The sequence below is a fragment of the Pristiophorus japonicus genome, chromosome 2 (assembly GCF_044704955.1).
Source record: "Pristiophorus japonicus isolate sPriJap1 chromosome 2, sPriJap1.hap1, whole genome shotgun sequence".
NCBI lineage: Eukaryota > Metazoa > Chordata > Chondrichthyes > Pristiophoridae > Pristiophorus > Pristiophorus japonicus.
The window spans coordinates 118,860,944-118,887,594 of NC_091978.1; the positions used below are offsets into that span (position 1 = coordinate 118,860,944).

The following is a 26,651-nucleotide window of genomic DNA, read 5'->3' on the forward strand; positions in this document are numbered from 1 at the left end:
ACTAGTTGGGGTCCCAGCACTGATCCCTGTGGCACCCCATTAGTTACTGATTGCCAACCCGAGAATGAACCATTTATCCCGACTCTCAGTTTTCTGTTAGTTAGCCACTCCTCTATCCATGCTGATATATTACCCACAACCCCGTGAACTTTTACCTTGTGAAGTCACCTTTTATGTGGCACCTTGTCAAATGCCTTCTGGAAGTCCAAATACACCACATCCACTGGTTCCCCTTTATCTACCCTGTTTGTTACATCTTCAAAGAATTCCAGCAAATTTGTCAAACATGACTTCCCCTTCATAAATCTATGCTAACTCTGGCTGACTGAATTATGCTTTTCCTACTGCTTCTTTAATAATGGACTCCAACATTTTCCCAACCACAGATGTTAGGTTAACTGGTCTATAGTTTCCTGCTTTTTGTCTGCCTCGTTTTTTAAATAAGGGTGTTACATTTGCAGTTTTCCAATCTGCTGGGACCTCCCCAGAATCCAGGGAATTTTGGTAAATTACAACCAATGTATTCACTATCCCTGCCACTACTTCTCTTAAGACTCTAGAATGCAAGCCATCAGGTCCAGAGGATTTATCCGCCTTTAATCCCATTATCTTACTGAGTACCACCTCCTTAGTGATTCCGATTGTGTTAAGTTCCTCTCCCCCATAGACCCTTGACTATCCACTTTTGGGATATTTTTAGTTTCCTCTACCGTAAAGACTGATACAAAATATTTATTCAGAGTTTCTGCCATCTCCATGTTCCCCATCACTAATTCCCCGGTCTCGTCCTCTAAGGGACCAACATTTACTTGAGCTACTCTTTTCCTTTTTATATACCTGTAGAAACTCTTGCTATCTGTTTTTATATTTCATGCTCGTTTACTTTCATAGTCTATCGTCCCTTTCTGAATCATTTTTTGAGTCATTCTTTGCTGGCTTTTAAAAGCTTCCCAATCTTCTGTCCTCCCACTAGTTTTGGCCACTTTGTATGCCCTTGTTTTTAATTGGATACCATCCTTTATTTCTTTAGTGAGCCACGGATGGCTATCTTTTCTTTTACACCCTTTCCTCCTCATTAGAGTATATTTTTCTTGAGAGTTGTGAAATATCTCCTTAAATGTATGCCACTGTTCATCAACCATCCTACACTTCAATCTATTTTCCCAGTCCACTTTTGCCAACTCTGTCCTCATACCTTTGTAGTCTCCTTTATTTAAGCTTCGTACACTGGTTTGAAATCCAACTTTCTCAATCTCCATCTGAATTTGAAATTCAACCATGCTATGATCACTCATTCCATGGGGATCCTTTACGAGGAGATTGTTTATTAATCCTGTCTCATTACACAGGACCAGATCTAAGATAGCCTGCCCCCTGGTTCGTTCTATTACATACTGCTCAAGGAACCCGTCCTTTATGCACTCTATGAAATCTTCCTCAAGGCTACCCAGACCAATTTGATTTGTCCAATCAATATGGAGGTTAAAATCACCCATGATTATTGCTGTTTCCTTTTTACAAGCCCCCACTATTTTTTGGTTTATACTCCGACCAACAGAGTTGCTACTGTTAGGGGACCTATAGACTATGCCCACCAGTGACTTTTTCCCCTTATTATTCCTTATCTCCACCCAAACTGTTTCAACATCCTGATCATTTGAGCCAATGTCATTTCTCACCATTGCACTGATTCCATCCTTTATCAACAGAGGTACCCCATCTTTTCCTTTCTGTCCGTCCTTCCGAATTGTCAAGTACCCCTGAATGTTTAGTTTCCAGTCTTGGTCACCTTGCAACCACATCTTTGTTATGGCTACCAGATCATACCCATTTGTAACTATTTGCGCCGACAGCTCTCATCTAATTTGTTGTGAATGCTGTGTGTATTCAAATAAAGAACTTTTAAATGTGTTTTCTTATCATTTTCTCCTGTTATGGCCCCAGTTTCTGATACACTCTTATGTTTATAGAGCCTGTCCTTTCCTGTCATGCTCTAATTTTCGTTTCCTCCAATGCTACCCTGCTCTATTGCCTTCACGTTGTTCTTTGAGCTTTTATGTTTCTGCTCACCTGAACCCTCCCCCCCACTAATTAGTTTGAAGCTCTCTCTGCAGCCCTAAATTATTCAGTTCGCCAAGACCCTAGCCCCAGCATGTTCCAAGTGGAGTCTTCACGATGGAACAGCTTCCTCTTGCCCCAGGAACCAAAACCCATTTCTCCCACACCAGTCTTTGAGCCACGAGTTTAGCTCTCTGATATTATTTAATCTATGTAAATTTGCTCATGGCTCAGGCAGTGATCCATAGTTTATTACCTTTGTGGTTCTGCTTTTTAATTTGGCCCCTAACTGCTCATAATCCTTTAGCAGAACCTTCTTGTCTGTCCTATCTATGTCATTGATAGCCACATGGACCACGTCAACTGGATCTACCCCCTCCCACTGCAAGTTCCTCTCCAGCCCTGAGAAACATAGAAACATAGAAAATAGGTGCAGGAGTAGGCCATTCGGCCCTTCTAGCCTGCACCGCCATTCAATGAGTTCATGGCTGAACATTCAACTTCAGTACCCCATTCCTGCTTTCTCGCCATACCCCTTGATCCCCCTAGCAGTAAGGACCTCATCTAACTCCTTTTTGAATATATTTAGTGAATTGGCCTCAACAACTTTCTGTGGTAGAGAATTCCACAGGTTCACCACTCTCTGGGTGAAGAAGTTCCTCCGCATCTCGGTCCTAAATGGCTTACCCCTTATCCTTAGACTGTGACCCCTGGTTCTGGACTTCCCCAACATTGGGAACATTCTTCCTGCATCTAACCTGTCTAACCCCGTCAGAATTTTATATGTTTCTATGAGGTCCCCTCTCATTCTTCTGAACTCCAGTGAATACAAGCCCAGTTGATCCAGTCTTTCTTGATAGGTCAGTCCCGCCATCCCGGGAATCAGTCTGGTGAACCTTCGCTGCACTCCCTCAATAGCAAGAAGGTGTCCTTAACCCTGGCACCGGGCAGGCAACACAGCCTTCGGGACTCACGCTCACGGCTGCAGAGAACTGTATCTATCCCCTAATGATACTGTCCTCTACTCCTACAGTATTTCTTTTTACTCCCTCCGCTTGAATGGCCTCCTGTACCGAGGTGCTGCGGTCAGTTTGCTCACCCTCCCTGCAGTCACAGGAATGTGGGAAGGGAGGACCTGGAGACAATCACTATCACTCGGGGGGTAGTGCTGGACAGGCTAATGGGACTCAAGGTAGACAAGTCCCCTGGTCCTGATGAAATGCATCCCAGGGTATTAAAAGAGGTGGCGGAAGTTATAGCAGATGCATTCGTTATAATCTACCAAAATTCTCTGGACTCTGGGGAGGTACCAGCGGATTGGAAAGCAGCTAATGTAACGCCTCTGTTTAAAAAAGGAGGCAGACATAAGGCAGGCAACTATAGGCCGGTTAGTTTAACATCTGTAGTGGGGAAAATGCTTGAAACTATCATTAAGGAAGAAATAGCGGGACATCTAGATAGGAATAGTGCAATCAAGCAGACGCAGCATGGATTCATGAAGGGGAAATCATGTTTAACTAATTTACTGGAATTCTTTGAGTATATAGCGAGCATGGTGGATAGAGGTATACCGATGGATGTGGTGTATTTAGATTTCCAAAAGGCATTCGATAAGGTGCCACACAAAAGGTTGCTGCAGAAGATAAAGGTATGCGGGGTCAGTGGAAATGTATTAGCATGGATAGAGAATTGGCTGGCTAACAGAAAGCAGAGAGTCAGGTTAAATGGGTCCTTTTCAGGTTGGAAATCGGTGGTTAGTGGTGTGCCACAGGGATCGATGTTGGGACCACAACTGTTTACAATATACATAGATGATCTGGAAGAGGGGACAGAGTGTAGTGTAACAAAATTTGCAGATGACACAAAGATTCGTGGGAAAGTGGGTTGTGTAGAGGACACAGAGAGGCTACAAAGAGATTTAGATAGGTTAAGTGAATGGGCTAAGGTTTGGCAGATGGAATACAATGTCGGAAAGTGTGAGGTCATCCACCTTGGGGAAAAAAACAAAAAAAGGGAATACTATTTGAATGGGGAGAAATTACAACATGCTGCGGTGCAGAGGGACCTGGGGGTCCTTGTGCATGAATCCCAAAAAGTTAGTTTGCAGGTGCAGCAGGTAATCAGGAAGGCGAATGGAATGTTGGCCTTCATTGCGAGAGGGATGGAGTACAAAAGCAGGGAGTCCTTCTGCAACTGTATAGGGTATTGGTGAGGCCGCATCTGGAGTACTGCGTGCAGTTTTGGTCGCCTTACTTAAAGAAGGATATACTGGCTTTGGAGGGGGTACAGAGACGATTCACTCGGTTGATTCCGGAGATGAGGGGATTACCTTATAATGATAGATTGAATAGACTGGGTCTTTACTCGTTGGAGTTCAGAAGGATGAGGGGTGATCTTATAGAAACATTTAAAATAATGAAAGGGATAGACAAGATAGAGGCAGAGAGGTTGTTTCCACTGGTCGGGGAGACTAGAACTAGGGGGCACAGCCTCAAAATACGGGGGAGCCAATTTAAAACCGAGTTGAGAAGGAAGTTCTTCTCCCAGAGGGTTGTGAATATGTGGAATTCTCTGCCCAAGGAAGCAGTTGAGGCTAGCTCATTGAATGTATTCAAGTCACAGATAGATAGATTTTTAACTAATAAGGGAATTAAGGGTTATGGGGAGCAGGCAGGTAAATGGAGCTGAGTCCACGGCCAGATCAGCCATGATCTTATTGAATGGCGGAGCAGGCTCGAGGGGCTAGATGGCTTACTCCTGTTCCTAATTCTTATGTCCTTATGTTCAGTCCTTGCTCTCGTCCACACAGGGAGTAAGAGCATCGAACCTGTTGGACAAGAGCAAGATCTAATTGAATGGCAGAGAAGGCTTGAGGGACTGAATGGCCTACTGCTTTTCCAATGTTCCTATAATCAGTACTTGAATCAGATGCTATCAGCTGACCCTTTTTGTACTGCTTTATCATAGGGGATTACTTACTTAAAGCAATTTCTAATGTACTGTGTGCATGTGAGAAACATTGCTGATATCAACTTGTTCCTGATGATGATATCAATGTGATGGTGTACATGCAGCAATGTCACTGCAGAAAAAATACAGGCTGTTGGGAGGGTTGATTTCAGAGTGAGACCATTCACAGTTTATATTTGTGTGCCTCTTTATCAATACTGGCAGGAAACCAACCCAGAGGTGGAGCTAGTTTCAAAGCTACAGATTCAAAACATGATTTACTAGATTTTTACATTTGTTCTGTCTAATTCCCCCTTCCTCCCCTTTCCCTTCTTTCCTAAAGACACTGGGGAAGGTTCCACAGTCGCTGGCAGTCCTCCTGTACTTCACCTAAGCAGCCAAGATTCATGTGCAAGCCTGGACACTGTTTGTTGGCAAGGGCAAATATGCAGGGCATCACAGCCAAGCCTAATCCTATTTCACACAGTGTCTACACACACATTTCTGGCAAGAATCACTGGCTAGTGATCAGAAACAGAAATTTAGGCCAATATTTCCCTCCCTACTTCAGAAGCATCAAGACCAATTATAGCAACCCATCTGCAGCCCCAACTGAGATTAGTAACTTAGCACAGCATGGAAGCTTCTGGTCTGTATGACTTAGTACCACACATGCAATTTACTCATTTAGCCACTGTGAGAACTTCACTTGATTTATATTGCCAGAATGGAGGTCAGATTTCAGCCATTTTCAGTACTTTTCATATCTCCAAATGCCAGTACAAAATGAAGGAATAAAATTCAAAGCATCTTTATATTAGCAGTTTGACACCATCCGCATCTCTAACGTTGGTTGCCAACTTGAAAAGTAAAGAAAACTGGAGGCAGTACTCATTAATAGATAAGTGGTTTTTTGCCATCCTTCTGATTGCAATACTAACCCAGGTGTCAACTTAAATATTGTCTCAAAAGGTAAAAAATGGCTAAAACTTAGGCTGAAAAACATACTCCTGCATAGAAAAGCAAAGAAGCCCTCTTAGCGATGGCCTGCAGAGATCTTCCCCAGCTACTGGGGGAATCACTCTCAGCGAAATACCTGATTTTTGCAGGAGACTTCAGCACCACTGAGAGGAGCTTAAAATTGCACACCACTAAAAAAAGTGAAGGAGTTGATCAAATTGAATTTGCTTTGAAAAGATACAAAAGAGGCAGTTCAAATTTTATATTTAAATTGTCATATGCAATGAACAAAACTGAATGTTGCATTATAAGGGTTTATATTTGGGATTTGAAGAATACGATTTTGTTATTACCATCTCTAACCTTGTACATGTTGGCTACCATTTTTTTACATATCCTGGAACTTAACACAAGTAAGAGATAAACTGGCTCCATAGTAAAGCAAAATGTATAACTGCCATTCAGAGAGATTGGGAGAGATAGAGAAAAGAGAGGAGATAGAGGTGAGGATAGACATAAAGAAAAAGAATATTAGAAAATAAATCACATAGAGAGATAACATCTTGCATAATTATAGTACCTTTAATATAGAAACCTGATAGTTTGAGGGCTGGAGGTGGTTACAGAAATAGAGAGGAGTAAAGTCATGAAGGAATTTCAAACACAAGGATGATAATTTTAAACTTGAGGAATTGGGGGACTGATAGAAGTTAGTGAAGACAGGGGTAATAGGGACTTGATGCAGGAAAGGATACCGGCAGAAAAGTTTTGGATCAGTTGAAGTTTATGGAGGGAGGTGGATGGGCTCATAAGTCCATGAGCTCCTCACATTTGTTGGAGGTGAGTGTGGGCGGGGCAAGGGAGGGGGCTTTAAGGAAATGATAATTAAAAAATTTTTCCCTCCTAATTTTCTTCCTGAAGGTGCTGAATTTTGCTGGGCTACAGAGAGAAAAGAAGCCAATGATTATCTTTACTGTCGAGGATGATCCTGGAGTAGTGGGTCGTTTTGGTAGAGGAGAATGAGGCCTGATAGCACTGAGATACATGAACAGATAATGTTTTTTTTTGTGATGTTGGTCGAAGGATAAATATTGGCCAAGACACTGGGAGAACTCCCCTGCTCTTCGAATAGTAGCATGAAAGGATAAACAGGGCTTTGGTTAAATGTCTCATTCAAAAGACGGCATCTCCACCACTGCAGCACTCCCTGAGCATTGCAAAGAAGTAAATTATATACATGCCAGTCTCTGGAGATGGCACTTTTCCTCCAGAGGAGAGGTGGAGAGTCCACAGTGTGATATGATGATAATGGCCACATGACCACTGCGGTAGTTTGGTTACAATGAAGAAAGCATATGAGAGCTATACATAAATTAATGAACAAATTTGCAATTATACAGAGAGAAAGCAAAATTTAGGGAGGAATAGACAAAGACAAAGAGAAGATCACAGAAAGAATTATAGTGCAAGAAAGAAACAGATAAGCAATCACGAAGAGAAACACATTTTTATCCATGAGTAATGCTACAGGAATTGTGCAAACAGCCAATGTAAGTTAAATAATGTAAACTGAAACATATTAAAAATGGAAATATTATACATATTATGAATTCATAAATATGAATGTAAATAATATGTAAATAGCAGATAATGGACAGCTATTTTAATTTATATAGATTAATTGCATTAAGATGATATCTAATAAAGATTATACAAATGGTTTAATGGTACATGGCAAGAAATTAGTGTGATTGTTTGTACTGTTCAGTTCCTGATGCAGAATGGCTACTTATTGCTTTGTGATGTTCAGTATTCAGTGTGAAACTGGTGTAATTTGGTGATTTCATAAAAAATCAAACTAGTCAAACCTTATTCCAAACTCTTTATCACAAACATCTTGACTCATTTATAAAAAATGCTGTTGTTTTGGTGAAAGCCAGATTATAGTCAGTTTATAGCTTTAGCCTCAGCAAGATGAATTGTTGATGATTACTTTGCCCAGTATCCATGAGATTGATTGTCCATTGCATCCTATAATCCAAAGCACATCACTTTGCCATTTAATGCTGGTTTAATATTTATCTTCAGTCATTTTATTGTCTGTAAAGTTGCCTTACACCAATCTGTCTTGTAAATGCAATGGTTTATCAATTGAAAGCAATACTTTCAAAATAGGGAAGGCTAAAGGGACATGATTGTCCCATGATGGAGGCTGGGAAAGTGAACAATTATGGAAACAGTTTAGAACAGCCCATGCCTTAACCGCCTGCAATAATTTTAGCAAACTTATATCTATTAAAACATTTTAGAGCACTGCTATGAAAAAGACTGAAGCTGACTTTAGTAATCTGAAGCTAGAAAATCAAAATAAAAGCAAATTATCATTGATCACTAATAATGCTATAAAATAGAAATTTCCAATAACACTACTAACATAGTAGGATGGACTTTGCGGGAGTCAGCAGGTGTGAACAGTGGCGGGTCTTGGTGGGAAAGTGTTTTATTCCCCCACTGTTGCCTTTACTAAATATCGGGTCTGGGAGCACTGAGCAGACCCAACACGCAGCGGTGGGGGAGGCAATTAAATTCATTAGTGACTTGTTTACAGCAACTTATCAATGGTTTTCCCCAGCTTTTTGGATTTGACAGGCCACCCACCGGTTCCCCGCTGTGCCTAGACCTTGTCTGTGAAGCTGAGGCGGAAGGTCAGTGGCCATTGAATCAGCTGATGAGTTGACAGCTTCAAATGTCGTCAAAGTTCATAGCTGTTTGAGAAATGTTCGTTTCACCACTAATTTCTCTAAACTGAATTTCCACTACAGATTCAGGATGTTGCAAGTCTTTATACGTCTCCATACACACTGACCTCATTACCTCTCCCACCATTGACAGATCGCTTCTGTCATCTCTATATCACCTACATCTATTCCATCAGCATAAGTGCCGTTGAAACTCTCTCACCTTGGTCCTTAGAATCCCATCACAATCAGCCACAACACCAGCATCACCAGGCACACCAACAGCACCAGGCACATCAGGAGCACCAACAACAACACCAACCTTCTCCGCAATCACCTGATACTGCACAGGACAGAGGGCATCAGTACCCGACCACATTGTTGCCTGGGAGGCCAGGGATGGCCTCACCGTGGCCAGATTTACTTCACTTGCTCACTTGATGCTGCACACCCTGGCTGCCACATGATGCATCAGGTTAAAACCATCCCACACACACACACCATAAAGCATCCCTACAATGCCAAGCCATTCCTTTCACACTCATCAGCATTGCGGGGGGGTACCGTTATTTCTCAACATTCACTGCAACTCACTAAGCCACTTCCAATGGTTCACACAAATCTCTCCAAGAATGGAAAGTGTTGAAAATAAAGATTTCAATGTTTGACAGTACATTTATAGAAACTTTACACGAACATTAGCTAAAACACCTAAGTGCCTACTCTTATGTGTTGTTAGTTGGTATGATTGCACTAGGATAAGGGTGAGTGTGAGGGGTGGCTAGTAAGATGGGGGTGTGATAATGCAGATAAGAGAGGGATGGGTGGAGTTGCAAGCAAAGTTGGTGTGAATAAGGATGTGCAGGAGTAGGGTAGGGAAGACAGAGTGATGGGGTTGCGCCACTGCAGCCTGGTCCTCCTGATGACATCCCTGCTTGTGTTCTCCTGTGCAATGTGCTGGGTTGGTCTCCTGGGGAGGTTTCTTCCACACATGGGAATGGAAGAGGACCTCCCTGCATGCTGTGATTCCCTCCATAAGCATGGGAGAGCCTGGGCACAGCCCTACACCTCTGTGCAGTGCTTGTCATTGTTTCCAGGACCTCAATGCTGTAGACAACTTGACAGCACAAACGTCAAATAAATTTACGTTTGGTCCCTTTAAGGAAACTGGCTGATGACGCGTCATCAAATTATGGTTAGCCTGACATTGGTAGTGGGGAAAATGTTGGAATCAATTATTAAAGATGTAATAGCAGCGCATTTGGAAAGCGATGACAGGATCGGTCCAAGTCAGCATCGATTTATGAAAGGGAAATCATGCTTGACAAGTCTTCTGGGATGTTTTGAGGATGTAACTAGTAGAGTGGAAAAGGGAGAACCAGTGGATGTGGTGTATTTGGACTTTCAAAAGGTTTTTGACAAGGTCCCACACAAGAGATTAGTATGCAAAATTAAAGCACATGGTATTGAGGATCATGTATTGACGTGGATAGAGAACTGGTTGGCATACAGGAAGCAAAGAGTAGGAATAAACGGGTCCTTTTCAGAATGGCAGGCAGTGACTAGTGGGGTACCGCAAGGCTCAGTGCTGGGACCTCAGCTATTTACAATATACATTAATGATTTAAACAAAGGAATTGAATGTAATAGCTCCAAGTTTGCAGATGACACTAAACTGGGTGGCGGTGTGAGCTATGAGGAGGATGTAAGAAGCTGCAGGGTGACTTGGACAGGTTAGATGAGTGGGCAAATGCATGGCAGATGCAGTATAATGTAGGTAAATGTGAGGTTATCCACTTTGGTGGCAAAAACAGGAAGGCAGACTATTATCTGAATAGTGACAGATTAGGAAAAGGGGAGGTGCAACAAGACCTGGGTGTCATGGTACATCAGTCATTGAAAGTTGGCATGCACGGTACAGCAGGCGGTGAAGAAGGCAAATGGCATGTTGGCCTTCATAGGGAGAAGGTTTGAGTATAGGAGCAGGGAGGTCTTACTGCATTTTTACAGGGCCTTGGTGAGGCCACACCTTGAATATTGTCTACAGTTTTGGTCTCCTAATCTGAGGAAGGACATTGTTGCTATTGAGGAAGTGCAGCGAAGGTTCACCAGACTGATTCCCGGATGGCGGACTGACATATGAAGAAAGACTGGATCAACTAGCCTTATATTCACTGGAATTTAGAAGAATGAGAGAGGATCTCATAGAAACAGAAAATTCTGATGGAATTGGACAGGTTAATGCAGGAAGAATGTTCCCGATGTTGGGGAAGCCCAGAACCAGGGGTCACAGTCTACTGATAAGGGGTAAGCCAGTTAGGACTGAGATGAGGAGAAACTTCTTCACTCAGAGAATTGTGAACCTGTGGAATTCTCTACCACAGAAAGTTGTTGAGGCTTGTTCGTTAGGTATATTCAAAAGGGAATTAGATGTGGCCCTTATGGCTAAAGGGATCAAGGGGTATGGAGAGAAAGCAGGAATGGGGTACTGAAGTTGCATGATCAGCCATGGGCCCGCCAAGGTTGGTAAAATCCAGGTCCAGGGCTCTACCCTGAAGATCTGACTGCACAAGTTTCCTGTCGGGGGAAGGAGTGAGCGGAAGTTCTGTCCTTCAAAATAGAGAGACTGGCAAGATGGTGCTGATTTTCGGCTGCTTCCACCTGCTGTGCCCCAGTGAAATGGATGCTGACAAGATACTGATGCCGATCAATCAGTGGAATAGCATAAGTGGAGCCCACAGCGATGTTTCAGCCTAGAAGACCCCAGAAGATGACAGCCTGCAATATTTAAATTAGTTCTTTGATAAAGGGAATCAATGCCACTTTTTCCAGCAATTTTTAGCCGTTCTTGCTGGCTTTGCTGTCACATGGTATTTTGTTTCCTCCCCTTCTAGCTTGTGCGAAGATGCACTAATACGGCATGGATAGTACAGACTCTGGAAACAACAGTGAGGCCAGTCTCTCTTTTCTCTGGCTAGGTACAATTCTTGCTCTGCTATAGTTGTTGCAGCGAAACAGGATCATGGATAATCATGCTTAAAAACTCCTTCACGTACCTTGGGCTAGATTTTGCACTTTTGTGCAGATCTCCCAAAAATGGGTGTTATTTCCGGCGTGGACGGTAAAAATGGGTTTTCAGATCGCTGGCTTGTCATCCATTCTCAAAGCCCCTAGTCTCCACTTTTGAAATTGGGCGTTGCCACCAGCGATATGAAATGGGCGGTAGCGTTAAATCTCTCTGACCTTCTGCCGTAAAGTGTTGCTGTCCTTAGCAACTCTATGGCAACGCTCGATTCCCGTGATTCAGGAGGTCAAGGGTCATCATGACATGCGCAGAAGAGGAGACAGAGAGAGAGGGAGCTGAAAAGGACTGAATGCGTGTGTGGGTGTGGTGTGGCTGCTTTGGGAGGAAGGAGGAAGAGTTTAGAGCTTTAGAGCAAATAGGGAAACAAAAATTAGCTGTTACCAGCCAGATATTTGCTCAAATTTGGCCTATAATGGGGGGAGAGGCGGAGGCATCACAGCACGTTGTGGAGACTGACGCTGGAGAGAGCAGTGAGCTGGGAGAGGAGCACATTGGAAGGCGCAAAAGAGCGAGGAGGTTCTCGGACGAGGCAAATGCCTCCCTCCTGCAAGAGGTCAAGTCACGCTGGGGTGATTTGACCCAGGCAGGGCGTGGGAAGCCCACCTCAAAGGCCTACCAGAAGATATGGGCCGAGATAGCAGAGGTGGTCTCATCGGCGACCAACAAGGTGCGTGAGGGCAACCAATGCCGCAAATGATGGAACGACCTTGTGGGATCTGCAAGAGTAAGTATTACATTGATTTACATGTACTTCTGTATCTATATAATTTGATTTGTAACAATCATGAGTGACTATCAGCAGATGTGAGGTCTTGCACTTTTACCGGGAATGTAATGCTGCGGTCATGGTGTATGTTTTTAGGTGAAGAATGATAATTATAATAATCATGATTTCATTTGTCGGTTATGTGTTGTATCAGTCTCTGTGACAGTACCTAGCAATGATATCATACAATGATCTCATGCCATGTCGTCCTGTCACCTTTTACAGAAGAAGCTCTCGACGATGAGATCCGTGCAGAGGCGAACAGGTGGGGGGCCACCAGTCCCCATCGAAATCACTGAGACGGAGGAGCGGGTACTCGCACTTGTGGGGAAGCACCCCCGGATGGCCACGCAAGGAGCTGCAGACCCTGAAGTGATGCGACGTGAGTAAAGTTTACACCATTGCGTGATGTAAAGTCAATAGATACCACACCCACTCATATCCGAACAATCATATATGATAGATGATTTCTAAAATTGTCCTAGAAATAATGCTGGCCTAATGAAAATCATTGCAATGCAGAATGTGTTGATGGTCATGAAACATGATAACTGTGATGATCTTGATAGCGATGGTGCTTTTGTCGTGCATATGCTGTGTGTAGCGCTGGACTCACCTTGTGAACCTAGCACCCCCCTTCTCCTCTAGTAACGTCATTTGTGTTTTGCAGCTCAGCCAGCAGCGCGTCCCGAGGCAAGACCTCAGAGGCCAGAAGGTGGGGGCGCTGGGCCAGAGTCGGCGGACGATCCAACATCTACTGAGGAGGTCCGATTCTCACCTGTCAATCCGCTGGGTCTGTTCTCTATGGATGAGAGCGAGGGCTTCGAGGAACCTGCATTGCCACGCTCCAAGGGCGTGGGCATGGTTGCATAGCCAGCCTGATTGTCTGGCCCTAGGTCAGCGTCCAACCCCTCATCCTCCTCTTCCTCTCTCTCCTGTTGTGGAGCATCAGTTCCTTCTGGCAATTCTTGGTCCCTCCTGATAGCCAGGTTGTGCAGCATGGAGCACATGACCACGAATTTAGCTACTTCCTCAGGGTTGTATTGTAACTCCCCTCCTGAGTGGTCCAGGCATCTGAAGCACTGCTTAAACACAGTTATTGTTTTTGTTTTCTGGACCACATTGCGTGTGTTTCTGTGGCTCTGGTTGTATCGCTTCTCGGCCTCGGTGTGAGCATTAGCCAGGTGGCTAGGTCATATTGGTTATGACCAAGCATCCAGCATTGTCCTTGTGGCTGACTCTTAAACATGTCAGAGACAGCGCTCTCATGCAGGATGTGAGCCTCATCAAAGCTGCCCGCACATTTGGCATTCACTGCCATGATGATCTGGTTGTGGTCGAGAACTAGTTGGACCTTCAGTGAGTGAAATCTTTTTCTGTTATGAAAAAGCGCTGGGTCCTGAGAAGGTGCCCGCATGGCGATGTGAGTGCACTGTATAGCTCCCTGCACCCTGGGGAACTTAGCAATGTGGTAGAATGCTCCAGCCCTGTCAGTCTGAGCCTCCATGGTCATGGGGAAGCTGATAAAGTCCATCCTTCGCACGTACAGGGCTTCCATGACCTGTCTAATGCAGCGATGGGTGGCATGGTGAGACAGAGGGGAAATCTCGACCGCGGAGGCCCGAAAGGAATCGGACACGTAGAAAGACAGTGCCGCGGTGACCCTGACCTCTCCCGATACTGATGTCCTGATGGCAGGCTGCATATGTGGCCTGATGAGCTCACATATTTCATTGATCACCACCTTGTGGAAGCGCAGTTCCACTTTTTCTGAGCGGTGTTTTGGGTGAGCGATATTGTGGGCGAGATGTGTGCGAGATGGTGAAAGTAACGCTAACCGATCTTCTGGGCATTAGTTTCGGCAAATGTGATCTTTACGACAAAATAAAGTGGGCGGGTGGTATTATTGAATCTCGGCGTTAATTACGTGCGGAAACTAACGCTGGGCGATATTATGGGTGTTGATTTCGCCCATTCTGATGATTCCACCCAAAAAAACTGACGGGTGGCATTATTTTTTCCCGGTGTTACGCACATGGGGAAAGTAATGTTTGGCGATGAGTGTCCGAAAAATGGGCCTCAGTTTCTATTTTGTGGCTAAATGGGCGGATATATAGGTGTTATATGTAATTTCAGTGGTAAAATGGGCGTTAAGTGAGTGTTATGCATGCAAAAAAAGTGGAAAACCTAGCCCCTTGAAATTATTAGGACTTATTTTACAATATTGCATTCCTCACACAGAACTTTGCCAACTAGAGTACATATTGAGAATTAAGGCGCACAGTCCCCATAATTTTCCATCCATTTGGAAATCATGGGGAGAATGGTGCCAAATTCCTGACATGTGGTCCTAGTGGCAAGGCCTTGTGTCAGGATCAGAGTTCCATTAGTTCGGCTGTATTGTCTTTGATGAGTTTCAATAGTTTTATCTTTAATAGATTCCAATTTTTTTATTCAGCAGATGTCAAGCTAATTAGAGTTATAATTCTCAGGAGTGGTTCTTTTGTAAACAAGAAAATTAAAAATAAGAACAATTTCTTTTTCAATTTAATGTTGAAAAACATGTTATAATTGTTGTTTCACTTCCCACATAACTCACTAAGCCTTAAAAATACATTAAGAACATGAGAATATACAAGAACCAGAAATATCATTTTTATCCATCTCGAATACACAGTTCACTATCTCTATTTCTCAATTAATTTTCTCACCAAATACCTATCCAAGTCCATCAAAATTGCTGATGCTATCAGCCCCAGTCATCTCCTTGAGCAGTCCATGCCAAACATTTACTACACTCTGTGTGAAATAGTTATATCTGATCTGCTCATTCCACCTTCCCTCTTTTGGGCTTCATCCCATCTATTTCAGTATCCATTCCAAAGGTTGTAAGCCACTGGCCAGTGCTGTTTTAGTCCTGAAATTTATTTTAGTTTCAATCTCATGTCTTTATCTTAAATTTTGCTTTTATTTTAATTATGGTCTTCATAAGAAATTCAGTCCTAATTTTAGTCTTAGTGATGAAAACAAATAATTTTAGTCAACAACTGTTTTTTCCCTCAGTTTAATCACCAGAAACAACACTAAAAACTGCTAGATGTTCTTTTTATTATGTTTTATCATAATATCAAATGTAATGAATTTTGATTATCCATGCCTGGAATGCTCCCCTACCTATAAATTTTCTATTATCTCAAAATTGCTGCTGAATACTGGATTAAGCATGGCACTCTCCCGTCCTTGTAAGGATGTTGCATGATAAGTAATCTACGAGCTAATCTTTTGCAAGATTCCATCTGGTATTGCATTCTAATTTTATGTATTTAAAGTTTCTCCCAATTATTAATTTAATCTTTTCCTAATTCATTTACAAAAAAATTTAACATCAATTGTCAATTATAAACTTCCTTCATGTTAGGTCACAGATTTTCATTGACGACTCAAATCCCCCATCATTCAAGCTAAATCTCTTTTGATAACTTTCAGACCCTCCCTTATTCAATGCTACTCCCTTCCTCCTGTTTAACTTTTCCAACCCTAAACATTTTAAATGTAAATTATACATTTGGGAAACAATGAAACATATAAAAAGTAGAGAAAGAAAGCAAAGCAAGAATTTAGGTAGGCTGAGAGAGAGTCTGAAACAAGACGACAAGTCAACATAAAAGGAAATGGCAAGGGCTTTTAATAGCTTTTATAAGCACATGCAAAGCAGAGAATAGCCAAATAAGATGTTGGATCAATTAACGATGAAAGGGGTCATTTTGTGCTTGAGAGTGAAGGAATGGCAGAGATGTTGAAGAAGTGGTTTGCATAAGTTTTTATAAGGAGAGTGAGAATGGTTAGATGTGGAAGAGCTACGACTAGAGACAGCTGTTCAAAGGGAAATGTCTCCAGGCTCACCTGGTATGCATAAAAACATAAGAACATAAGACATAGGAGCAGGAGTAAGCTATACGGCCCCTCGAGCCTGCTCCGCCATTTAATGCGATCATGGCTGATCCGATCATGGACTCAAGTCCACTTCCCTGCCCATTCCCTATAACCCCTTATTCCCTTATCGTTTAAGAAACTGTCTATTTCTGTCTTAAATTTATTCAATGTCCCAGCTGCCACAGCTCTCTGAGGCAGCGAATTCCACAGATTCACAACCCTCTGAGAGAAGAAATGTCTCCTCATCTCAGTTTTAAATGGGCGGCCCCTTATTCTAAGATTATGCCCTCTAGTTCTAGTCTCCCCTATCAGTGAAACATCCTCTCTGCATCCACCCTGTCAAGCCCCCTCATAATCTTATACATTCGGATAACATCACCTCTCATTCTTCTGAATTCCAATGAGTAGAGGCCGAACCTACTCAACCTTTCCTCATAAGTCAACCCCCTCATCTCCGGAATCAACCTAGTGAACCTTCTCTGAACTGCTTCCAAAGCAAGTATATCCTTTCTTAAATATGGAAACCAAAACTGCACGCAGTATTCCAGGTGTGGCCTCACCAATACCCTTTATAACTGTAGCAAGACTTCCCTGCTTTTATACTCCATCTCCTTTGCAATAAAGGTCAAGAATCCATTGGCCTTCCTGATCACTTGCTGTACCTGCATACTATCCTTTTGTGTTTCATGCACAAGTACCCCCAGGTCCCGCTGTACTGCAGCACATTGCAAACTTTCTCCCTTTAAATAATAACTTGCTCTTTGATTTTTTTTCTGCCAAAGTGCATGACCTCACACTTTCCAACATTATATTCCATCTGCCAAATTTTTGCCCACTCACTTAGCCTGTCTATGTCCTTTTGCAGGTTTTTTGTGTCCTCCTCACATGGTGCTTTTCCTCCCATCTTTGTATTGTCAGCAAACTTGGCTACGTTACACTCAGTCCCTTCTTCCAAGTCGTTAATATAGATTGTAAATCATTGGGGTCCCAGCACTGATCCCTGCGGCACCCCACTGGTTACTGATTGATAACCGAGAATGAACTATTTATCCCGACTCTCTGTTTCTGTTGTTAGCCAATCCTCTATCCATGCTAATATATTACCTCCAACCCCGTGAACTTTTATCTTGTGCAATAACCTTTTATGTAACACCTTGTCAAATGCTTTCTGGAAGTCCAAATACACCACATCCACTGGTTTCCCTTTATCCACCCTGTTTGTTACATCCTCAAAGAATTCCAGAAAATTTGTCAAACATGACTTCCCTTTCATAAATCCATGCTGACTCTGCCTGACCAAATTTTGCTTATCCAAATGTCCTGCTACTGCTTCTTTAATAATGGACTGCAACATTTTTCCAACCACAGATGTTAAGGCTAACTGGTCTATAGTTTCCTGCTTTTTAACTGTTTCCTTTTTTAAATAGGGGCATTACATTTGCAGTTTCCCAATCTGCTGGGACCTTCCCAGAATCCAGGGAATTTTGGTAAATTACAACCAATGCATCCACTATCCCTGCCGCTACTTCTCTTAAGACCCTAGGATGCAAGCCATCAGATCCAGGGGATTTATCCGCCTTTAGTCCCATTATCTTACTGAGTACCAGCTCCTTAGTGATTCTGATTGTGTTAAGTTCCTCTCCCCCCCCACCATAGAAACATAGAAACATAGAAAATAGGTGCAGGAGTAGGCCATTCGGCCCTTCGAGCCTGCACCACCATTCAATAAGATCATGACTGATCATTCCCTCAGCCCCTTGACTATCCACTGTTGGAATATTGTTAGTGTCTTCTATCGTAAAGACTGATACAAAATATTTGTTCAGAGTTTCTGCCATCTCCATGTTCCCCATTACTAATTCCACAGTCTCGTCCTCTAAGGGACCAATATTTACTTTAGCCACTCTTTTCCTTTTTATATACCTATAGAAACTCTTGCTATCTGTTTTTATATTTCGTGCTAGTTTACTTTCATAGTCTATCTTCCCTTTCTTAATCATTTTTTTAGTCATTCTTTGCTGGCTTTTAAAAGCTTCCCAATCTTCTGTCCTCCCACATGTTTTGGACACTTTGTATGCCCTTGTTTTTAATTGGATACCCTCCTTTATTTCTTTAGTCAGCCACGGATGGCTATCTTTTCTCTTACACCCTTTCCTCCTCACTGGAATATATTTTTCTTGAGAATTGTGAAATATCTCCTTAAATGTACACCACTGTTCATCAACTATCCTACCCTCCAGTCCATTTTAGCCAACTCTGCCCTCATATCTTCATAGTCTCCTTTATTTAAGCTTAGTACACGGGTTTGGGATCCAACTTTCTCACCTTCCATCTGAATTTGAAATTCAACCATGCTATGATCACTCATTCCATGGGGATCGTTTACTAGGAGATTGTTTATTAATCCTGTCTCATTACACAGGACCAGATCTAAGATAGCCTGCCCCCTGGTTGGTTCCGTAACATACTGCTCAAGGAACCCGTCCCTTATGCACTTTATGAACTCTTCCTCAAGGCTACCCAGACCAATTTGATTTGTCCAATCAATATAGAGGTTAAAATCACCCATGATTATTGCTGTTCCCTTTTGACAAGCCCCTACTATTTGCTGGTTTATGCTGCGACCAACAGAGTTGCTACTGGTCCCGGAAAACCGAAGAAGGTTGGGTAGGAGATAGTAGAGCCACTTACCATAATATCCTTAAAGATTTGAAATGAGAATTATGGCATATGTTACAGCTTTATTCAAAAGAGGGAAAAGCGTTAGCCACAAATTTATAGGCCAATTTGTTTTACCTCAGCTGTGGGTAAACTTTTAGATTCATTATATGGGATGAAATTAATGAACACTTAGTAAGGCATAGGCTAATGATGAGCAGTCAGTATGCATTATGCTGGTTGTGCTTGACTAATTTAGTTGATTTTGGGGACGAAAATCCCAGAATATATCAATAAAGGGAATGGAGTAAATGTTAATCTCTCTGTTTTTGCAGACTACCACCCCATCTCCAACCTCCCATTTCTTGCCCAGATCTTTGGAGGAGAAATTCTGGAGCACCCCATTTGGAGTGCTAACTATCATTTGGGGCCCTAACTTTTAAAAATAGCAAAAATTAGCAGCAGGTGCTAATCTTTTTCTTCTTTTAAATAATTCAGGGCTGGCGTTCCAGGAAAGAAGAGGAGTGCTCAATCAGGCGCTCCACTTCCTTCCTGGAGTGTAATCGGCAGCAGTGGGGGCGGTAAGTGGAGTAGCGCTGCACACTGGGCTGTGCAGCACAGCCCCGTTGAAAGGCTCCTTCCCGCCCTTAAAAGGAAGGGCCATGGCTACAGGCTCTGCAAAAAAAAACTTACCTCCTCCCCGACGGCAGCCATGATCCCGCCTAATCAGCCTGATGCACTGAAGCAGAGTGCCGGGCTAATCGATCGCGGGCAAAGAAGCCTTAAACAGAGAAGGTAACATTTTTTTGTACTTACATCGCCTTTAAGTATCGCCCCGAAGCACCCGGCCTCCCAATGGATGCCTCCTGCAGTTGCCGGTGTTTTCGCCTGGCGATGCTGCAGGGGGCGGAACACATATTTGGGACCGGAGCGATGCACATGGTGATAATATCATGAAATCCTGGGGAAGGAGATCGGGGTGCAATGCCGTACCACCGCCGCAAACCTCCTACCAAATATGGCAGGAGTCAATGTTATCACTGCACCCAGTCGGAACCCAATTAGCGCCCTGAATATCACCCCCGGAGGCGATAACGAGAGATGCTAAGGAGGCCAAATTCCAGACCTGAGAATATGATGCTGCCTCCCAAATATATGCCCATCTTTCCTGAAACTCCATCTTTGAATCTCTCCAGACAGGATTCTGCCTCTGCCACAGTACTGAAACGACCCTAATCAAAGTCACAAATTAAATCCTATGTGACTATGACTGCATTGACTATCTCTCCTCATCCTTCTTGATCTATCTGCAGTTAACCACATCCTCCTCCTCCAATGTTGCCCCTCCTTTGTACAGCTGAATGGAACTGTCCTCATCTGGTTTCATTCTTACCTCTCCATTTGTAGTCAGAGAATCTGCTGTCATGGCCTCCCTTCCCATCCCAGCACCGTTACCTCTGGAGTCTCCCAAGGATATATCTTTGATCCCCTCCTATTTCTTATCAGCATGCTGACCCTCGGTGACATAATCCGAAGATGTGACATCACGTTCCACATGCATGCTGACCACACCCAGCTCTACTTCACTACCTGTCTCGACCCCTCCCGAGTCCATCACTGCCACTGTATTGACATCCAGTCTTGGTTGAGATACAAGTTCCTCCAATTAAATATTGGGAAGACTGAAGCCATTGTCTTGGGACCCTGCCACAGACTCTGTTCCCTCGCCACCAATTCCATCCCCTTCCCTGGCCACTGTCTCAGGCTGAACCAGACTGTTCGCAACCTTAAACCCTTAGCTGAGCTTCCGACCCCATATCCTCTCCATCACAAAGACCGCCTACTTCCACCTCCATAATGTCCGTCTCTGCCCTTGCCTCAGCTTATCTGCTGCCGAAACACTCAACTACGCTTTTGTTACCACCAGAATCAACTATTCCAATGCCCTCCGAGCTTCCTCCCTCCAGAAACCTGAATTCATCCCAAAACTCTCTGCCTGTATCCTAACTTCCAGAGAGCCCTGTTCACTCATCATCCTGTGCTCGCTGACTTACATTGGCTTCCAGTTCACCAATGCTTCGATTTTAAAATTCTGAACCTCATGTTCAAATCCCTCCATAACCTTGCCCCTCCCAATCTCTGTAATCTGCTCCAACCCTACAGCCCTCCAAGAACTCTGTGTTGCTCCAGGAATGGCCCTTGTGCATCCTCCACTTCCTTCGCACCAGCACTGGCTGCGCACCTTCACTCATTTAAGCCCTAAGTTTTGGAAATCCCTCCTTAAATCGTTCCACTTCTCTCTCCTCCTTCAAGCTGCTACTTAAAACCTACTTCTTACACACTTGTCCTAATTTCTTTTTCTTTAGCTTGGACAATTTTTGTCTGATTATGCTCCTGTAAAGCACCGTGGAATGTTTTTACTAAGTTAAAGGTGCTCTATAAATGCAAGTTGTTGTTATAAGTATGAATTTTCGTAAGGCTTTTCATAAGGTGTCACGTAAGAGATTTGTTGCAAGAATTAAAGCACAAAGTATATAATATTAAATGATTTCTTCTGGTGAGGGAATTAAGAACGAGGGGACATAATCTTAAAATTAGAGCTAGGCCATTCAGGTTAAAGATAGGGCCGCCAATGGAAGCTCAGAGTCTTCACAAAAGGCCAGAGTCAGAGGAATGAAGATTTCAGCGTGAATGGTTGTAGGGCTGGAGGAAGTTACAGAGATAGAAAAGGGTGAGGCCACAAGGATGAGAATTTTAAATTGAGAACTGGGAGCCAATGTAGGTTAGCAAGGACATGGGTGATGGGTTACCAGTACTTGGTGCCAGATAGAATATGGGCAGCCGAGTTTTAGATAAGCTGAAGTTTATGGAGGGCGGAGGCCGGGCAGGGGAGCATTTGAATAATTGAGTCTGGAGGTGACAAAGACATGGATAGGGTTTTCAGCAACAGATGAATTGAGGGAGCAACAGAGGCAGGCAATGTTATAGAGGTGAAAGTAGGTAGTCTTTGAAGGTCTTTCATCAAAATATTCACAAATTATTGATTGCGCATAAACTGGATGGTGCACTTTGTCCATATCTGATCAATTCAGCTCTTGAGACAGAAGAGATTAAAGTTTTCTCTCTCTCTGGCAGCTGCTGTCTCTCCAAAGTGAAATGATTTAACTTGTTCTTAAATGCTCTGTTCATGCATCTTTACTTTCATAAGTAATGCAAATACACATTTTTCATGAACATTTCCAATGATGAATTCAAATAAACCTGTATGTGCCAAAGAACAAATACACCCTGAGTTATGCCCCTACTAGCATAATATCTGATCTCATGCTTAGTGGTGCTAATCTGTGAAACTGTGTGAATGAAACCACTCTACAAACATTTCTTGGAGCTGCAAGACTGATATGTCAACTTGAAAAGTTGTCATCTGCGGAATTGTCAGTGAGTTAAATGCCAACTGCTCATTTCTAGTGTGCGAGTTCAAATTCAGTCTAGACTTGGTAGATTAAATTCTCTACCTTCTGTAAGGGTTGTACATGAAACAAGTTTAGCCCACAGCACAAACCTTCATCTAATTCAGCACCAATTGGCACATAAACTGAGAGGATGGTTGGTGTGGAAAATGAAGAAATGTTACACTAGTGCAGTTAAGGGATGCTCTTCTGAGGTTATGGTTGAGACACATCACAAGGGCAGAGTATCTACCCATTCTAAAACTGACTTAATTGCTTGATGCTAACACTGAGGCCCCGAATTGGAAAGTGTGTATTTTCTAGTACTCATTGCCTTTACCTTGAGGAGCACAACATTGTATATTCAAACATTTAGCATCTGTGTGTGTGTGAAGGCATAAAATAAGAAAAATGTGCAGAATCACAAAACTGATGAATTCATAGCATTCTTGATATAAATTTGAAAAAAATTCCTGTTACATTCTTGATCTTGGTGTCAATCCAAATACAGTTGCCAACAAATATGTCCATATCACAATATTCCACACAATTAATGAAAACAAATGCCAATTGTTTACTTTCCTTTTTATATCTGCTCAAAATTAATATTGGTAATAAAATATATAAATGTATACTAATTATCAGTCTGGTTTTCCAAAGATGGATTAGTTTATTAAATTTGGATATATTTGTAGTAAAATACATGCTAAGTTGTGAATCTGAACAGTAGACTTCCATACAGTAATATTTATAGCCTGATTGCAGTTAAAACATTTACCTTCGTTTAACTGTCTGGACTGACTTTTGCTATAACGTGTAATGACCAGGTTATATTAGAATACTCACTACCAGAATTTAAAGCTCAGATTTTAACATGTCAAACAAATACAAATAAGACTTTTTTAAACTGGTATTTCTAATTCAACAACACATCAGATAAAGTAAGAAATAACAACATGCGTAATATTTTAAAGACATAGCTTGTCAATCCAGCTACTTTTATTTGAAGAGCAAAGATGGTTCTGAACCCTGTACATCTCAATAGAAATCTGTACAAGATTGCGCACCATTATTATTTTAATTCAGGTCAAAAATAACCATACCTTTGTGCTGATCAAAAACAGATGAAGAACTAAAATCCATTTTCTATCTCATTATTTAAAATTGGAGCAAGAAAATGTCATCTCCAGTGCTTCAAGCAGAGAATCAGAGACTGCAGTAAATAGAATAACAGCTGTCGTCAAGCATTATGTTGGGGAATAAATCACTTTACGGCCACTGGTTGTCGAGGAGAATAACAGTACTGGCCTACACCTATCACTGAAACAAGTTGTTTTCTACAGGCTGCAGCTGGAGGGCTATATCTAATGCGAACAGCTGAGGTTATTGAATAAATTCACACAGTATCTGGTCTGAAGAATATCCAGGTGTTCCTTCTAATGATTCTGGTAAGACTGCTCAACAATCACTTCATCAGGACAAGAAACAATCACCAGGGTTCTGCTACTCAAAAAAGATGCAGATGAAAGCAGCATCAGCAATATTTCCTTAAATAAAACAGAAGCATCTTATTGTGAACAAGGGTTTTCATATCCAAACTGAGCATGTGCAAACTGGCAATGCACTTTGGGTATACAGAATACATATGTATTGAAGTGCCGGGAAGGATGTTTATTTTATCAGTGTTTTATATTATATGCTTCTTTAAAATCTGGTGAAAAACAACCAGTAGTGATATGATTCCTGATTACTTATTATTATATAATGTAAGCGTGCTGCTCTCATCTGTTTGAGGAATAAGTGGAGCAATAAATAGAATGCGAAAAATGACCTGTAACCTTGCAAGAATTAAGAAATGTTGCTTTGTTGCCATATTGGGACCCTTTGAAATACTGAAAAACCTGTACAGCTGTCAGGGTATGTACCTATAACTGTTTGGGAAATTACTCTCTGTAAATTTCCAATGACTAATATCATAAAGCAGAAATAGAGAAATATACATAGTTACATTTAGTTATTACCATGCACAGAATAAATGGAAAAAATTTGTTAAAATGCAACACATTTTGCCACATCCTATAATATATACATTGTCACCTATATTCTCAAGCCTCAGACCAAGGCCATAGGCCTCAGGCTACAGACAGTGACAGTCTTTGACTAGAAATGTAAAAAAAACATATAATATCGTACAATTATAGCATTTCTGATTTTTCTCAAATAGCTTCTACCGAATGTAGACGCCATCACAAATTTACAGGGAAGCCGTGCCAAGCAGTTATATCCCTCTCTACCCCATTATCTTTTCAAAAGTTCCATTGCTATGACAATGAGATACACAAGGCCTAAAGTGGGTGTAATGACAACCAATTTAGCAGGCCAGAGACCCAAGCCTGATCTGCATGGTCATTCTGGCCAATGCTAAATTGGTCGGAACCTTTTTGTAGGCAGCTCCCGCAATTGCATGAAATGAGCACAGACCTATTAAAATGAAGTTTCTGTTCTCATTTCTGACCCAGATTGGTAATTTTGTTGTTCCTGGTCTTGGCCAACCTAAAGAGGCCACTGGAGGCTTTTCAAAAATGACCCACAAATGTTGAAAATGTTTGCATTTTGTAGAGTCAGAAGGAGCAGGAGTGCACAAAACAATTGCAGGCTGCTGCAGGTCAACTTTAGTTTGGGCCTCTCTGTTCCATCCCACCTGTCGCCAGAATCGTGCCTGCTTTAGGATGCTAAGGAATTTAGGCCCCAACAAGTCATGGTTCACAACGGTAACTATATTGGTTGGTGGGTAATGTAATAGGGCTGGATTTATGGCTTTTGAAATTTTGGGGCGGTAATGGCAGCAGGGCGGTCCTGATACCGCCTGGAAAAAGTTTGTGTCCTTATCTGCAAAATTCAACAAAAAATGAGGTTCCATGATCGGGGGCGCAAAATCAGGCATTACACAAGGAAGTTTTTACACCCCAGCCAAAAGTCCAACCCTATAGTACACCTGTGGGTAAAAATGACTGCATACCTTTGTCATGTATGTAACCTCTATGTAACACCACTGCAATACTGTAAATACTTAAGCAATGCACACCTTGACCACAGGGGGTGAATTTGTGGGAGACACTCCTTACCTGGTCATCCAGGTAAAAAAAGGGAGGTCCCACGCAGGGTCATCACTTTCTTGATCCTGTGAATAAAGGTTCAGGTCATAGAGTGACCTTGCCCATAGAATGTGCCTCGTGTGGATTTTGTGCAATTGAGTAAGGACATTACATTGGTGACGAGAAACGGGAATCAACGACCCATGAGAATGGCCACTGGTCGCACAGAGGAATGGTACTGTGTTGGTGAGGACTGGGACGATTTCATTGAGAAGCTCCAGCAAAGCTTTGTCACGAAAGAATAGCTGGGAGATGCAGCAGCTGACAAGCAAAGGGCCCATCTGCTGACCAGCTGCAGACCTAAGCCTTACGTGCTCATGAAGGACCTACTAGCACCCGAAAAGCCGGCAGACAAAACCTTTGAAGAGCTCAGCAAACTAATCGGTGAGCACCTCAAACTGGCGAGTAGCATACACATGGCCCGACACAGATTTTATGCCCACCGACGTCGTGAAGGACAGAGCATACCGGACTTCATTGCAGACCTCCAGCGTTTGGCCAGCCTGCAGGGGGGAGATGTTAAGGGACTTCTTTATTGAGGACATCGGTCATGCGGGGATTTTCCGAAAGTTAATTGAGACCAAGGACTTGACTTTGGAAGTGGCGGCATTGATGGCTCAGACTTTCATGGCGGGGGAGAAGGAAACCAAAATAATACACACGCGCAATTCTGCCTCCAACGCGGTGGAGGATCAGGGAGTCAATATCATAAACACGACTCAGAGCCCCGCAGGCAGGCAAGGGCAGTTCGACACACCACAGGCAGCAATAGACTCCAGAGTAGGTTTTCAAAAGAGACAATGGCGGGCTGAACGGACATTTACGCCATCACAGTGGACAATGCGGACCGGGATGGGGCCATTGACACCCACTAACAGGGTACTCAAGGGCAGTCAAAGG

The 26,651-nt window shown here is 42.7% G+C and overlaps 1 protein-coding gene and 1 pseudogene across 1 annotated transcript in view; one reads left to right on the top strand and one right to left on the bottom strand.

Moving 5' to 3' along the window:
* The window catches only part of ankrd55 (ankyrin repeat domain 55), a 156,917-nt gene extending 132,881 nt beyond the window's left edge, over window positions 1-24,036 (bottom strand). Inside the window, exon 1 of the mRNA XM_070868992.1 lies at window positions 23,700-24,036. Within this exon, the coding sequence (XP_070725093.1) occupies window positions 23,700-23,739 (40 nt within the window). The 5' untranslated portion in view covers window positions 23,740-24,036. The remainder of the gene's footprint in view (window positions 1-23,699) is intronic.
* LOC139240463 (putative nuclease HARBI1 pseudogene) overlaps window positions 1-26,651 on the top strand; it is a 397,365-nt pseudogene that overhangs the window by 330,173 nt on the left and 40,541 nt on the right.